The following is a 15,104-nucleotide window of genomic DNA, read 5'->3' as shown; positions in this document are numbered from 1 at the left end:
TTATTATTGTGAAGGTTTACATTTGAAGTTTATATTTGCCACTTATTTAGCTTTTCTTACATTGTCTGGTCCTTAAAGTGGAACTACACTCTTTTCCACTCCAGTGATGTGGTGTCCATGAGCACCCTCACCAGCCACTGACATCTTCGGCTGGTCTTCTTACAGGTTCTGATCTTTGGCCACTTGGATTGGCTGTACCAGGATTACATCACTCCTGCTCATATACAGGAATTCTTTAATCTCGCCATCCCAGTGAGCCAACGGATGCAGCAGTGTCCCCAGGGCAAGTGGATTTCCCTGGGGGCACTGCTTGAGGGGGTGGAGCCAGGAGTGTCGGCGGGGACTGAAAAAAAAAAGATCAGGGCTTCTCTGTGCAAAATCACTGCACAGAACAGGTAAGTATAGACATGTATGTTATTTTATAAAAACAACGCTTTTGAGTCACTTTAAGGAAAGCTCCACTTTAAAAGTTGCTATAGACAGTGTGATTTTCTTTTCTGCAGCCACAGGTTGCAGGAAAGAAATGTGCTCAATTTCCCCCCCAACCCCCCCCCCCCCCCCCCCCTCAACACAGTCAGTTTGGATGGGGGAATCCCTCCCACGGAGCCATTGTGTTCTCTCATCGGGTGGGGGGGGGGGGGACAGGAGGAGTCATCCCTGCCAAGAAGACACAGTGATTACTGCTAGCGGCTATAGTAGCCACTATGAAGTATTGAATGTAAAACCCAACAGGCTGGTTGTACCCAAGTTGATTGATCGATCAACTTGGGTACAATCAGCCTGCCCATACATGGTTCGAATCCCAGCCAGTCCCTGATGAAATGTCCGAGATTTGAAATGTCTATGGCTGGCTTAAATGTTGAGGTCTGAAAGTTGCTGTCATGTTTACAACCCAGTTCCTAGCTGTGGGTAGCCCTTCTGGTACCACCTGGCTTGACAGACTTTAAATTAAATGTCAAAGGAGCCGAGTGGAAAATTGTTGGCTGAACAGCAATTCCGGCTTTTTAGATGCAGTTGCTGTTCTTGTGTTCAAACAGATTTGGGTACAGTGGCTGTCAGAAAATAATAGCTAGTAGGGGAGATTCCTCCATCCTAGCTGTTTAGAGTGGATAGAAGAATCTATTAGATTTATCCCATCTATTTGTGTATGGCTAGCCTGAGTGCACAGATAAAAGATGCACAGTTACAGTAAAAGATGCATGAGAGCGGTTTTATCTGCCAAAGGATTTGTATTTCTGTTCTTTCCTGCTTAAATGTTTACACAACCCTGTCATACAGCACAGTTAGACCAGATTTTTCTCTGCTCTGGTAAAGTAATTGAACTAGGTCTTCTCTCTGCCTCCAACTTGTGACTGGACAGTAAAAGGAGAAGAAGAAAATGACTGATAAGCACATCTCTCTCTCACTCTGCTTTCCTCTCGTTAGCATTCTAATCAATCCATGAATTCAGGAACTGGTGGAATTCAGCCTTTAAAGTGATACTGAAGGCTCTTTTTTTTTTTTAAATAACAAACATGTCTATACTTACCTGCTGTGTGCTGTGGTTTTGCACAGAGCAGCCTGGATCCTGCTCTTCTCAGGTTTTCCACAGGGTCTCCTGGCTCCTCCTTTCTGTCGGGTGCCCCCACAGCAAGCAGCTTGCTATGGGGGCACCCGCTGCTCCGTGTGGCCATTCACACACGAAGCTGAGGCTTGGCCGCACCCCTCTTTCTCCTCATTTGATGACTGTCTGTGATTGACAGCAGCGGGAGCCCATCAGGACCGGGACAGCCAAGGCTGCATGCACATCGCTGGGTCGTGATGGGGCTCAAGCAAGTATTGAAGGGGGCTGGGGGCACTGCTGTACACAAAAGGTTTTTTACCTTCATGCATAGAATGCATGAAGGTAAAAAACCATGAGCATTTACAACCACTTTAAAGCTGTAGTAAACAGCAAAAAATAAACAAAATAATCATCTCCCTGCAAATTAAGAGCATAATGTGCTAGTATGCATTGCATAGAAAATTAAGAAAGACTTGCCTGAAAACGAAGCCCTCCAGCGGAGCTCTGTCACGGCTCCCTGGTGCTTCCATCTTCACCCAGTCTTTTTTTTCTGGGTTTGCAGGCTGTGGCCATTTGATTGGCCGAGCCACAATGACTTCACTCCTGTGCATGCACACAGCAGTCTTGGCCGTGACATCGCGTAAAAGTAAAAATCTCCTAAACGGTGCTGTGTACCTAGAGGTAAGCCTTATTATAGGCTTGCCTGTAGGAATAAATCAACAAACAAGACTTTACTGTCACTTTAGGACTAAAAATACAGATTTGTAAATGCTTTTAGACACCACTAGTTCTTTGACGATTAAATCTGTTGGGTTTTATGTTCAATTATTTTGGACTGGTCCATATACAGTAAAAGAATGTTGTTTTCTTTCTCAATAGGACGCAATAGGACACATTGAACGGCATGCAGAAGAGTGCCAAACGAACATATAAGAAGCACATTACCTCCCATATTGGGATGTTTCTTTCTAAGCAACACCGAGAGATTTTCAGCAACTCCCAAATATCTGACGCCCAGCAGGTTCAATAAACACTACTGGGGAGTGAAGTGCAGAGTTGCTTTATCTCTCTTTTATTCTTACTGACTGCACAAATGGCTCCTACATCCATCGTCTTTGTCACTCCAATGTCCAACATCCTTGTATTTCATTTTAAATGTATTTTCAGTGTTATGTTACCAAAAAAACAAATATTTTTCTACATTTCTCAGTCTTTCCTTCATGGGCACAGCATGAAGGAATCTATTGTGTTATTTACCTCTGTTTCCTGTACAAATCTTAAATGGACACTTTTACATTTTTATAGAAAGAATAGAGCCTTTTAAAATTTTATTTACACTTCTCATCAAAGAAGAGACTCTAAAAACGGTTAAATTATTTATAAAAAATTCCCTATAAGCAGATATGGTTTTATCCCTTTGGCACTAATTATATTTTTTATTGCACCAATATTACTCAGATCCTCATCAACCAAATCTTGATCTCCTTTATTAAAAGGCTCTGTTGAGTTGAGGAATAATAGGATTTTGATAACTCCTCTTTATCAGAAGTAACACTAACAGATGTGTATAAAGGGGTCCTCTTTATTTGAAGAATTAATTTGAAGTCAGTACTTTTTTTCCTCACCATCAAAAAAAGCTAAAGTTGCCCGATTTCTATATACAGACATTTACACTTTTAATTGAGATGCTATATTTTTTGAGCATTGTCCCTTATTGATCAAAACACAAGCAGCTTTTCAACTACTGTTGTATATTAAGGGTTTGTTCACACCACGCAGCATCATTAGGCACTGATTTATGGTGGGGATGTGTAGTAACGCACTGCTTAAATGCATTACAGTGCTTGCAACCTATTTGCTTTAACTTTGCATTGAGTAGCACAGATCAATGCAGCTTAACATGCTAGGTGCGAATGAGCCTTAAAGGCTAGAAAATGTTACAAAGCTGGTTACAAACTTCAGTTTGTCAACTTCCATATAAGATTCCCATTGTAATGCAGTTAATTTGCAGAAGCAGCTTTTTTTTCTTTTTTTTTAGGTGAGGAAAACCAATTCTGACTTGTTTAATTGGTTCTTTTTAAGTATTCTCCTAATTAACATACTGTTGTTGGTAATGTGAGTGACATGGCTGGGGCTTTGCATCCTGAAAATTCAATGAACATGTTATTAGAAGGGGAAACTATAGTGTTTTGCCACTCAGTACACATTTTGCTCTATTAATTTTAACATTGCCCAAAAGTAATTCCTTGTGTGACTTTGACATTTTTACATGCGGTCTATACTTTATTTTATAGAGATTTGTGAATGCTCCTTCCAGGGATCATCAGTATATCGGGGAATGTGATTAGGGTCCCGTGTTTAGGAACTGTTAAAGTGTACCTAAACCCAAAATTAAAATTGTAATCTATTGCAGTTTACCAGTCCTTAGATTTGGTGGCTGCATTCATTTTCTTTTCAGGCTAAGAACATTCACGCAATTACAAAAAATACCTGTTGAGCTTGTTAGAAATGTGGTGCCCTTGTCATTTCCTGTGTGTTGGCCTGGGAGCTAAAACAATGACATCTCACTTTTGTAAACTACTAATCCCATCAATCCACCATGTAGTGGGGACACGCAAAGGCAGGCATTTTTTGAAACCCATACTGTATGACAACCATAGCTCCCTCCACTGATACCATGGAGAGAAATATGTTGCCACGAAGGGAGAGGAAGTGAAAATAAAGGGAAAAAAGTCTGAAGAAATTAAAAGAATGCAGCCACTACATTTAAAGGATTTATAAGCAACACTATATTACATTGTTTTTTAGTCTGGATACATTTAAAAAAAATTTTTTTTTTAAAGTGCTAAAATCAGATCTATAGTCTTGGACTGACTGAGAGGAGCAGTAAAGGACAGTCAGAGTGCCGTAACAGAAAGCAGAGCCTGCATATTTAAGCAACAATGTGACTGTACCTGTATGTATAAAATTTCAAATCGTACAAGGTTTCTAAAATCATTAATACCCATTGATCGGATTTTTTACATCTGTGAAAAGACTATGGTTTCCCCTTGAGTGATTTATTTAATGGCATAGTGTATTGAGCAATGTTGTATACTAAACAATGGAGGTCTGGCTACATCCATTCAGCAACCCTGCTCTTTGGAGTGCCAATTAGATGTTTATAACAACAAGGAATTACAGAAACTTGGATGGTACCAGCTTGCCGTCTGCACTTGTAACGTAAGGGTACCTTCTTATATCTCTAAAAATATTTATGTGGGCCATTGACCTTATGTGGATCCTTTACAATGTGACCATTCAAAGTAACTCTGGTTGTGTCTCACACAGAGGATAATGTTTCTTTGCTGTAGGAGAATGTGTGCCCTATGGGGTTAGTTTTCCTTTGCTCCCAGTAGCAGCTCTTTTGTGGTAGTAAACCAACCAACTTAACCGCAGAATTCTGCTTCAATCCATCTAGATATCCTATTTGGTTATTATGGGTTGCACCACTTTATTGCTCTGCACAATATGCTATGACATAAACTCTTATAAGTGTCATTATGGTGATGTCATAGATATGCTGTTTGATGGCATGGGTCCCTCACAGCAAAACAGGCGTATCAATACTGACTTTACAGTATGTGGGGATAACTTGAATGACCTTCTCATAACTATCATATTTTTGTGTGTTTGGTTGTATTGGTGTTGTGTTACTGCGTCTGTTAGTCAATAAAGTTATATTTTAGTATCCCCAGACACAAGAATTGTGTACAGAACTGTAAAATGTCAGCCTTCAAAATGAGCCCAAGTGCTTTTCAGCTGTGAACTTGGGCACCAATCATATTTAAAGTGGCACTTGGGTTATTTTCTTGTTTGATTTGTGTGTTTTAAGTTAATTTTTCATACACTTACTAAGCAGATCTTCTTGTAAGGTATTTTATAGTGCCACTGATAAGTATGACAAGTGTCATCCTATTTATTTCACATAAAACAGAAAATCAATTTGAAGTCTGCCGTGATGGTAGGTAGGTGTGATGTTATGGTGTATAAGTGATTGAATGTGTGTTGTGGGGAGTCGGCAAAAGTATAAAACAAAAAAATTTAAAAAATACCACAAAACAAAAACCACAAACATAATCTTTCCAGTTATGTATGAGTGATATAACCAGAAAGAATAAAATATTACTTTGTTTTTTTTTTGTTTTGTTTTTTTTTGTGTATGCGTGATACATAGCTGTCTTTTCTTTTGTTTTATCTGAGTCTTGAAACTTCAGGACAGCCAAAACTGCATTTAATGTCCTTACAGTACCTGACAGCAGCAGTCCTGTAAGTTTCCACAAAGCTAAATTTAGCAGTGTTTTAGGGTACGGTATTATTACCTAGGATAAAATGAAATTGCAGGCTATGTTGTCAGGCACTGGAAAAAACTACTTTTTTGGTATGTGCCATTGTAAGAGTAAAGAGCATTGGTGGATGTAACTGATGGCAAATAATTGGAAATTATCTTTTTCACAATGAAATCTATTGTGCCATTGGTTAAGAGTTGCTGAGCACCATTGTTCTTTACGGCATACTTAAGGAGAACTTGTCACAAACATATTAATTGTAGGATTATATGTCTTGTGTGCCAGGCACTTTGGAGTAGTCTTTTGGCACTGCACACCCCCTTCTTCACAGGAGAACCTTAACGATTCGTATGCCAGTGCTTGGAGTCATAGCTATCTACTGATTCCAGGGTGGTATTGTCATTCACATAAAAACTGAATACTTCTCCAGAGCTTGCATGAAGAAGACCAATACCAACCACACTAGCGTACTGGTAGCAAGGGTTCTGTCTGGTAGGGGGTACTTCTAACCAGAAATGTTTTGTACCAGTTTCCCTTTAAAAAAAAGTCTGTAACACTTTGCAGGTAGCTATGCAGAGCTAAGCATCTCCCTGTCTCCTCTAAATATTTATTATTACAATTTGTAAGGGAGAATGTGAAACCCTCTGCTTAGGCTTATTGCACTGGCTCTGGAGCCCCAGAGAACCAGTGACTAACAATATAAACAGTAATACATTTGCAAATTATTAATGTGAATGTGTATTATTGTGTTAAAATGTAATATTTCTGCTTTTCTGTCTACCACAATCTGTTGTGCATCTCTAGAACATAGACAAATGCTAATGCCATTTCTTGCAAATGATTGTTTGAAACGTGCACAGCAGTTAAGCCCTTTATTAATAGTGCCAAGTTTTAGAACTGCCTTGATAGGCTTTTATGTCTTTGCGTTTCATGATATTACATCTTTGTTTCCATAGTTTTTTTTTTCCTTTTTTTTTTCCTTCTATCCACAAATCTCTGATCATAATTTGGTATTTGAGGGCTAATGTACGCTAATAAATCGGTTAAATGAATGACCTTGTTTCCTTGTTTTTTATTTATTCATTTCATGTTTTCCGATACAGTAAAGGGTCTATTTATGAAAAATTACCTGGACAGATTTCACAAGGATTTGACCAGCCCTAACAAATTATGCCCTTATTTTGTCTAATATAATAATTTCCCATAACTGTCACACCCATCTAATAGCCATACTGTGGTGTTTTCACAATTGAGGTCTTTAAAAAAAAAAAAAAAATAAGGCTGGTTGAATGCTTGTGAATGTTCACCCATCACATTTTTTTAAATAATTAAAGTCTGACAGGAGCACAGTTGTGTTTGTGGCGCTTAGTGAAAAGCAGCGTAAAACTGCAGCAGTCCCAGCAAACATTCAAGTGACTTGTTCGATTGCCCATGCAACTCAAATATACTGCTTTGTTTAGCCGATGGGACTGGGGAAAGCCCCTGTTAACTCCAAGCCTACTTAACAGATCTTACCCAGCGGTGTTTCTAATGGTTTTTAATCCACCCTTCTGCTCCTATTTGAGACTGCAAATCTCAGTGTATGTCAGAGCAAAATAAAAAAAACATATGTAGTAAATCCCCATAATGCATGCACAGTTCACTATGTTTTATTCATTTTTAGATCCCCCCACACAAAAAATACCTTTCAGAAATACACTTGGCTCCTAGGTCCTTAGGTTGTGGGTTGACAAAACTGTTTTTGTGGACTAAGTGGTATCTCCCCTGCAAAGTTTTCTTTTTCTAAACTACTGAATCCCACCCCTTCGTATCACCCTCTTTCATACAGGTAGTCTCATATATCTTGTACACACCTACCTGTTGGACCCTTGACTATCCACCCCCACACACACCACCTGACAACTTGTGATCCATTACACTTCAGAGACTCTTGGGCACTTGCAGCATGGCCTCATGAGCATCTATTATGTGCATTCTAATCTCCTTTCCCTGTCCCACTGACTCGTGAGCACCAGCACCTTCTGCTTCATCCCAAACCTTCCCCTGCATACCAGTTTGTTTGTTTTTTGGGGGGGTTTTTTGCACATTTTTTTGCTGATTATATGGTTTTTAACATGTATTTAATCTGGCGCTCTCACTGATCTGGTAACAGTGACTGTTCTCCAGGATCCCCTTTTTCCCTTATATAGAAGAGTACACCAAACTACCATGTACAGAAACCTCATTTCTTTCTCATTAAAGGACACAAAAAGTTGTTCATCTGAGTTGTACTACTGACTCAGTCTTCCCCCACCCTGAACCTCGCAGTGTGCCTCCTTAATAAAGTGACCACCATACAGGTCTTTAAGACTTCCTTCTTAAAGTAGTCCCTGCCTTTTACCTCTACCAGAACATCTCTCTTCTGTCCCTCTGGCTGCAATTCACCACATGGGAAGTTCACTTCATCTGATGTGGTATCTCTCATCTATTGCTTTTTTAGTAAGACTGATTCCTTTTTTGTAATTCTGGATTTCCTTTGAAAGGGTTCACTGGCTATTTGTTCTACTATTTCTTGGCTCAGACAGACACTATTCAAGCTTATGGTCTCAAGGACTGAGTTCCACCTCTCCTGTCAAGGCTCAATCTCGTTGGTGAGTTGTTCTTAGGCTTTTCAACATCAGGCTTCTGATTCTAGCTTTGGGCTTAAGATCCTTCATTTAACTTTTTGAGCGGCAGGCGCTTCCCGGGCCTCTTCATGTTTTTACCTGTGTTGTCCACCCCTCAGTTGGACTGTTTTTTGGGGGTGTTTAGAAGAAGATGAGGAATTTTTGTACTTATTGTAAAATTATTTTCTTGCAGTCCAATGAGGGACACAGGTCCCACTCCTCTGTATTTATGATCTTGTTCTCAATACTGCTTGCTGTAAAATTGAGAAATGCTGGTAGTAAGCAAATTTATTCTGGGCTGGCCCAAATAGTTTTTTGGGGTTTTTTTTGCCAATGTCCAGTCCTCCTGTAGGCAGCTGTATAACCCAAAGGTGAAATCTTTTCATGTGTGTCCTTCAATGAGCCCCAAGAAAAACTTTTTACACCAAGTACAAAAGCCCAATTTTCTGCGACATTACTAATTTGTCAGTTTGGCTATGACACCTAACGTATATGCTTAAGCAATGACTGACACAATATAGTACATCAAGCCGTCTCCAAACATATGACAGCCTTTGACACTTTTGCTCATCATTACTTTCAGCATTATAGTGTTGCAGAAAAAAGGCCTTTTTAATAAGGGTTGTTATGAAAGTCCTACCACCCTCCATCTGATGCCCAGTATGATGCTAAGAGTAGGTCATTTAAAACTACCCAAGTGGGGTGATTATTATTATACAGGATTTATATAGCGCCAACAGCTTGTTCAGCACTAAGTTTGAATGTTTTTTTTTTATCTTTTGGTGAAAAGACAAGACAACAATAGAGTTAAATTTGGTCCATCAGACAGGTTGAATAACAAGCAGTGTGTATTCAAGCGGCACAGATAATGGATAGATGTCTCTCCACCAACCGTAATTAGGGAGACGTACATACGTCCATTTATGGCTAGCTTAAGCCATTGAATATGTGAATCGTGATTTGAAAAGCAGTAACAAATTAGCTCTTACTTTTCAATAAAATGACTGCAGAAAACCAAAGTGCCATTGCTGTGGATTACTATTATTCTTTCCTCTAGCTTGGGTATACACAGGCTAAAATCAGCTGAAAACAGCCAGGAACCGGAATACTCTTTCTGTCGAATGAGCATGCAGGAAAACCATCCATTCAGAGCTGGTAGCCAGGTAGTCCCCCTGTCAGAACACAATAGTACAGTGTGGAAATCGCCTCACTAACACCATTTGTATATGGCGAGCTTTCTCTTCTTTTTTTTTTTTTTTTTTTCCGTTAAGCCCTCTAGGTTGAATGACAAAAAACTTCTTGTGTGTACCCCACATTACTGAGTAAAGTTGAGAGATTGTATAAAGACAATAGTGTGTAGTATTTAAATTTCCATTGATACAATTATGACAAATATTGGTATCATGAGTGTACTCAAAAGTTTCCCACGTAAATAACTGCAAAACATGATAGAGTAGTACAAGGATGACTTGCTTTCTGGTTTATTAGTACTGGACTCTATAGAATCACTTTTACATATAAAATTGAGAATTCAGTTATGAAATGTCACACCTCAATTTCTAAATATCAAACAACACACTAAAAGTAAATGAGATATCACATTCATAAAACAGATGTAACATACAAAGTGGGGAGAAAATGTCATTGGTGAGGTGTGTATCTTTCACTAATTTGCACTTCTACCTTTTATCAGTTTGAGAGGCATGCCCTGCTTGTAATAAAGTGGAACTCAAGGCAAACTTAAAAACACAATTTAGTCAAGTTTTATATTAATTTAACATTATTACATTTATCGAAGCTAATTTTTAAACTCCTATAAAATAACAGGTAATCAAGCTGAGCTCACCAGTCAGCTGCTTCGCTTTTAAATCTCATGGGCAGCAAAAGAGATAAGATCTGTCAGTGTTATTTTTTTTCTCCCCTAAAATACCATTCCCTGTAAATTTTGAACACAGCACAGGACCTGGGTGTCATTGGAAGTTATAGATAAGTAGACGCTACAACACCTCTTCAGGCCTTCCCTGTTATAGATTACATTAGAGGCTTGGGCCTGCAAGAGTGTGAGTCATCGGGTATGAGTATTGTCAGCAGTAGAACTTGACAGTGCTCTATGTTCAGTAACACGGACTCCTGTGCCATGAACTTACAAATGCTCACTATCAGTGAGAACAGAAGACATGTCTCTGACCATATAAATATTTCCTACATGAGTACCTACTCACAGCAACCAAGGACTTTCCTCTGCAGGTCTCTATCTGCTGTCAGTAGTTGGAGATGATAAAGGATCCAAAACTTGTTGGGGGGTTCTAAAAGCTAGATATTGCTAGATTTATTTGGCTGCTTTTAAACTGCAACAATGGTCCTAAAAATCCTTAAAGCAGTAGTAAACTGTTGCAAAAAAATTCTCCCTGCAAGTTAAGGGCATCATGTGCTAGTATGCATCGTATACTAGCCCATTATGAAAGACTTACCTTAAAATGAAACCCTCCAGTGGCACAATGTCACTGCTGACAGGGCTTCCACCTTCACCCAGTCTTCTTTTGGGGTTTATCAGCTCCAGCTGTTTGGCCGAGGCGTGATGACGTCACTCCCACACATGTGCATGGGAGTGGCACAGAACTCTGAAGGAACAGCCACTTCAGACTGCATGCACCAGTGATATCACCAGCTGCAGAAACAGTGAATATCCCCCAAACAGTGCACTTTTAGGAGATATTCCTTTGTACCTACAGGTAAGCTTACCTGTGGGTACAAGTGTCTAAGCAATGTTTACTACCCCTTTAAAGCTGATCTTCAGGTGAACTGTGAGGAGAACAGAGCTGTGGGTGGGACCCAGCAGGTCCACCCAAAGTGAGCTGTCTGCAGGAAACTACAAGACCAGTCATTCTTCACAAGGAGAGAGAGAGAGCAGGAGATGGGTCTATATTACAGGAAACTCCTGCAAAGTAGAGTATCTAAACATTTCTTGTTTTATCTGTACCTTTATCTTTATATTAACACAGTATTGCACTCTATACCAGAAATCACACTGAGTGGGATTTTGCTATTTTGTAGACAAACTATATGGTTCCCAGTGCACATACACATTGTGATCCAATTTAGGCTCCACTACACTGTGCATTAAAAAAAAATGACAAACTTCTTGGGCGCTGGTAACCAAAATGAGGTCTTGTAGCTTGTAAGGGCTATAACCACAGCTGCTCAATAAACCATAGGAGACATATGTAAATAGAACAATAGCTGATACTGAGCGCTATTGGTATAAAGCCAAATTGATAGTAACCAGTTCAGTATTAAAAATTGACAAAAGATGACAATGTTATCCAGAGTAAAAAAGGATTTTATTATCCAACTGAAAGAAATTAACACCATTATTCACAGTCATATGTCCAATGTGAATGAAGAAAAGGGTGGGTGGTATAGCCCAAATGTGTGGATGTAGGCAATAAAATTGGCTTACTGCTGAAGGAACAGGTACACCCAGACCAGGGTACAGGAGGCGGTGGTAAGGAATCTTGTGGGCTGCTCTGCTGGAAGATGGGTTGCCAACTGTGAGAAGATACCACTCACAGAACAGGATGATGCCTCGGATGTCCCCGGAACTCGCGCAAGTGAGTGGAGCCCAGAAACTGGCAGATGACTGCTGGTAGGTGGGCAGAGAAGCCAGAGTGCTTGGGGCCGACCACATAAAGAACTGGTTGCTCTGACTACGTGCTTGGTCAAAGTCATTTGATTTAATTTCTTTCAAGTGGATAATAAAATCCTTCTTTTTTACTCTGGATAACATTGTCATCATCTTTGCAAATTTTTAATACTGAACTGGTCAATTGGGCTTTATACCAATAGTGCTCTGTACCCTCTACTACACTGTACAATACTGTTATCCTAACATGTTTCAGAAGCTAGGGACTAAAGGGGAGGTTTTTTTTTTTTTTTTTGCAGGTATACAGGAGGGGAGAAGATACAGAGGACCTCTACTGTGCAATCGATCGAATTTAGTCCAGTGAGAAGGCTAGATAAGGAATGGTGACACAGGAAGCTACAAATTTGTAATATTGAACAGTGGTTTCTGTCCTTTAGCTACATCATATGGCAGGTGAAGGGGTTCGCCGTTGTGTTGTGGCTGGAGTTCCACTTTAAAGGATATGCAGGGTGCCCTGAAACCGTTGTGTTTAACTGGGTAAGTAACATGATATACTACTAATAGGACTAGACCTCCCTTGACCCTCAAGTCTTTGAAGACCTTGCCATAATGATTTGGTCAAAGGAAGCCTACTCCTGGCATCTGACAAGTGGTAACTACTATGTATAGGCTTTTGAGTTATTTATTTCTCTAGCAGGTTCTATGTTCAAAGCATTTCACTGGCTTGCATCAGTCTTCTTGCAACTTTTACTGTGTACATGATATCATTTTTCTACCTTTCTGCCCTTCTGAACCATGTTTCTTAAAGTGACCATTAATGCTGTATGTAAAAACCAAAGTAGAACTCACAGTATAAGGATTTCCAATTTTAAGCATACAATTTACTTAAAAAATTGATGTTTGTGATATAATCAGGGAAGGAAACCATGAGAATATTTAATAAAAGCTGCAGAGTTGCTTGTACAAGTCAGTCATGTCTGTCCTGATTTTTAAAGTCTTCTGTGTATTTCAGTAAACGTATATTTAAGATTTATGAGGTAAAGGTTTGCTCTGTCCAACAGAGATCCTGAGTCGGTCTTTGTATGAGAGTGAATGAGGGACAGGAGCTGAGGTCAGCGTAGCTTTTCATAACTTTAGGCATACATTGTGAGCTGCAACCACTGAAAAAAAGGAAAAAAAAAATTAATTATTTACAGATTAGGGCCTCTTGCACATTGGACGTTTTTACAACTTCTCCTAGGGGTGTCAGGTGTGTGTTTGGTTTTTTTTGGTTTTTTTGTATTTGCTCTACACCCCCCTACATGCTCTTCTATGTGTTCATGCACGCATAGGTTTTTAGCAGCATTTAGTGGCAGAAAAAAATAAAAACACTTCCAGGATGTCTTGGAGCAGCAGGGTTTGGGTGAAAAAACGCTTGACGCTTAAACGCATCGAAACACGTGTCAACGTTAGGAGCATTATATTATTTCAATGGCCAGAATAAATTATTTATTCTGGCCAATGGAGTTAACGCCCAAAGGCTTGACGCGGGTACACACTTTTACAAGCGTCAAGTGTTTTTTTTGGCCAAAATGCAGCTGGCTTCTAGGGGAGTTAGAAATTATTGTCAGTGTACATGAGGCCTAATAAACTTTTTATTTTTTGAAGTAAGGGCAAACCTTTTTCTAATTGAGGGTTAGGGATAGAGCCTTTGTCAGAGTTTCATCACTGTTTGTTTCCCCAATGGACATACACTCTCATGTCATGTCCCAAATCTACTCTCACTGGTACAGAAAGTAAAGAAACATTTAAAACCTTAGTTTTCACCAGGCCAGGATTAGAGTGGAAATTTCAGCAATGAAAGGCTTCCAGAGCTGCAAATGCTTCCTTGGTCTAATCAAAACTAAAAGAAGGCTTTATTTCTATTCAAAGAACCGTTTTTAAATCATTGCGCGGCAGTCATTAGTTATACTCAAATGATAGAGAATACATCCACCCAAACTGATGTTCAAATTAAAAATTAAAAGAACAGAATTAACAGTGCAAGTACACTTTTTATTTTCATATCTGAAAAGTGGAGCTAAAAAAGCAAAAACAATAGGGTGAAGCCATGTCCAGTTTAATCATCCAGCTTCCTTTGCACATAATTGAGTATTCATATTGAATATACACTGAAGAAAATGAACATTCACCTTCTAGATGAACATAGAACAAAATATATAGCCAAACGTATTGGGACACCCCTCTAAATCATTGGATTCAGGTGTTCCAATCGCCTCCATGGCCACAGGTGTATAAAACCAAGCACCTAGGCATGCAGACTGCTTCTACAAACATTTGTGAAAGAATGGGTCGCTCTCAGGAGTTCAGTGAATTCAAGCGTAGCACCTTGATAGGTTGCCACCTGTGCAATAAGTCCATCCATTAAATTTTCTTGCTACTAAATATTCTACAGTCAACTGTTAGTGGTATTATAACAAAGTAAAAGGAACTGGGAACAACAGCAACTCAGCCACGAAGTGGTAGGCCACATTATATGACAGAGCGGGGTCAGCGCATGCTGAAGCACACAGTGCGCAGAAGTCGCCAGCTGTCTGCAGAGTCAATAGCTAAAGACCTCCAAACTTCGTGTAGCCTTTAGATTAGTGCAACAACAGTGCGTAGAGAGCTTCTTGGAATGGGTTTCCATGGCCGAGCAACTGCATCCAAGCCTTAGATCACCAAGTGCAATGCAAAGTGTCAGATGCAGTGGAGACATGTTCTCTGGAGTGACAAATTACGCTTCTGTCTGGCAATCTGATGGATGTGTCGGTGTTTGGCAGTTGCCAGGAAAACGGTACATGACTGCATTGTGGCATGTGTAAAGTTTGATGGGGGTGGGATTATGTTGTGGAGTTGTTTTTCAGGGGTTGGCCTTGGCCCCTTAGTTCCAGTGAAGGGAACTTGTAAGGCATCAGCATACCAAG

At 39.7% G+C, this 15,104-nt stretch overlaps 2 protein-coding genes across 2 annotated transcripts in view; one reads left to right on the top strand and one right to left on the bottom strand.

Annotated features, from left to right (window-relative positions):
- ZNF106 (zinc finger protein 106) overlaps positions 1–6,923 on the top strand; it is a 118,653-nt gene extending 111,730 nt beyond the window's left edge. The window contains exon 22 of the mRNA XM_089680260.1: positions 2,423–6,923. Coding sequence (XP_089536386.1) covers positions 2,423–2,476 — 54 coding nt within the window. The 3' untranslated portion in view covers positions 2,477–6,923. The remainder of the gene's footprint in view (positions 1–2,422) is intronic.
- A 3,042-nt stretch (positions 6,924–9,965) lies between these two features.
- The window catches only part of CAPN3 (calpain 3), a 177,845-nt gene continuing 172,706 nt past the window's right edge, over positions 9,966–15,104 (bottom strand). The window contains exon 24 of the mRNA XM_089680258.1: positions 9,966–13,319. Coding sequence (XP_089536384.1) covers positions 13,293–13,319 — 27 coding nt within the window. The 3' untranslated portion in view covers positions 9,966–13,292. The remainder of the gene's footprint in view (positions 13,320–15,104) is intronic.

The sequence above is a fragment of the Staurois parvus genome, unplaced genomic scaffold, assembly GCF_062004578.1.
Source record: "Staurois parvus isolate SC_StPar_1 unplaced genomic scaffold, SC_StPar_1.0 ptg000237l, whole genome shotgun sequence".
NCBI lineage: Eukaryota > Metazoa > Chordata > Amphibia > Anura > Ranidae > Staurois > Staurois parvus.
The sequence above is the reverse complement of the archived record's forward strand: the minus strand, read 5'-3'. Positions and strand labels throughout refer to the sequence as shown.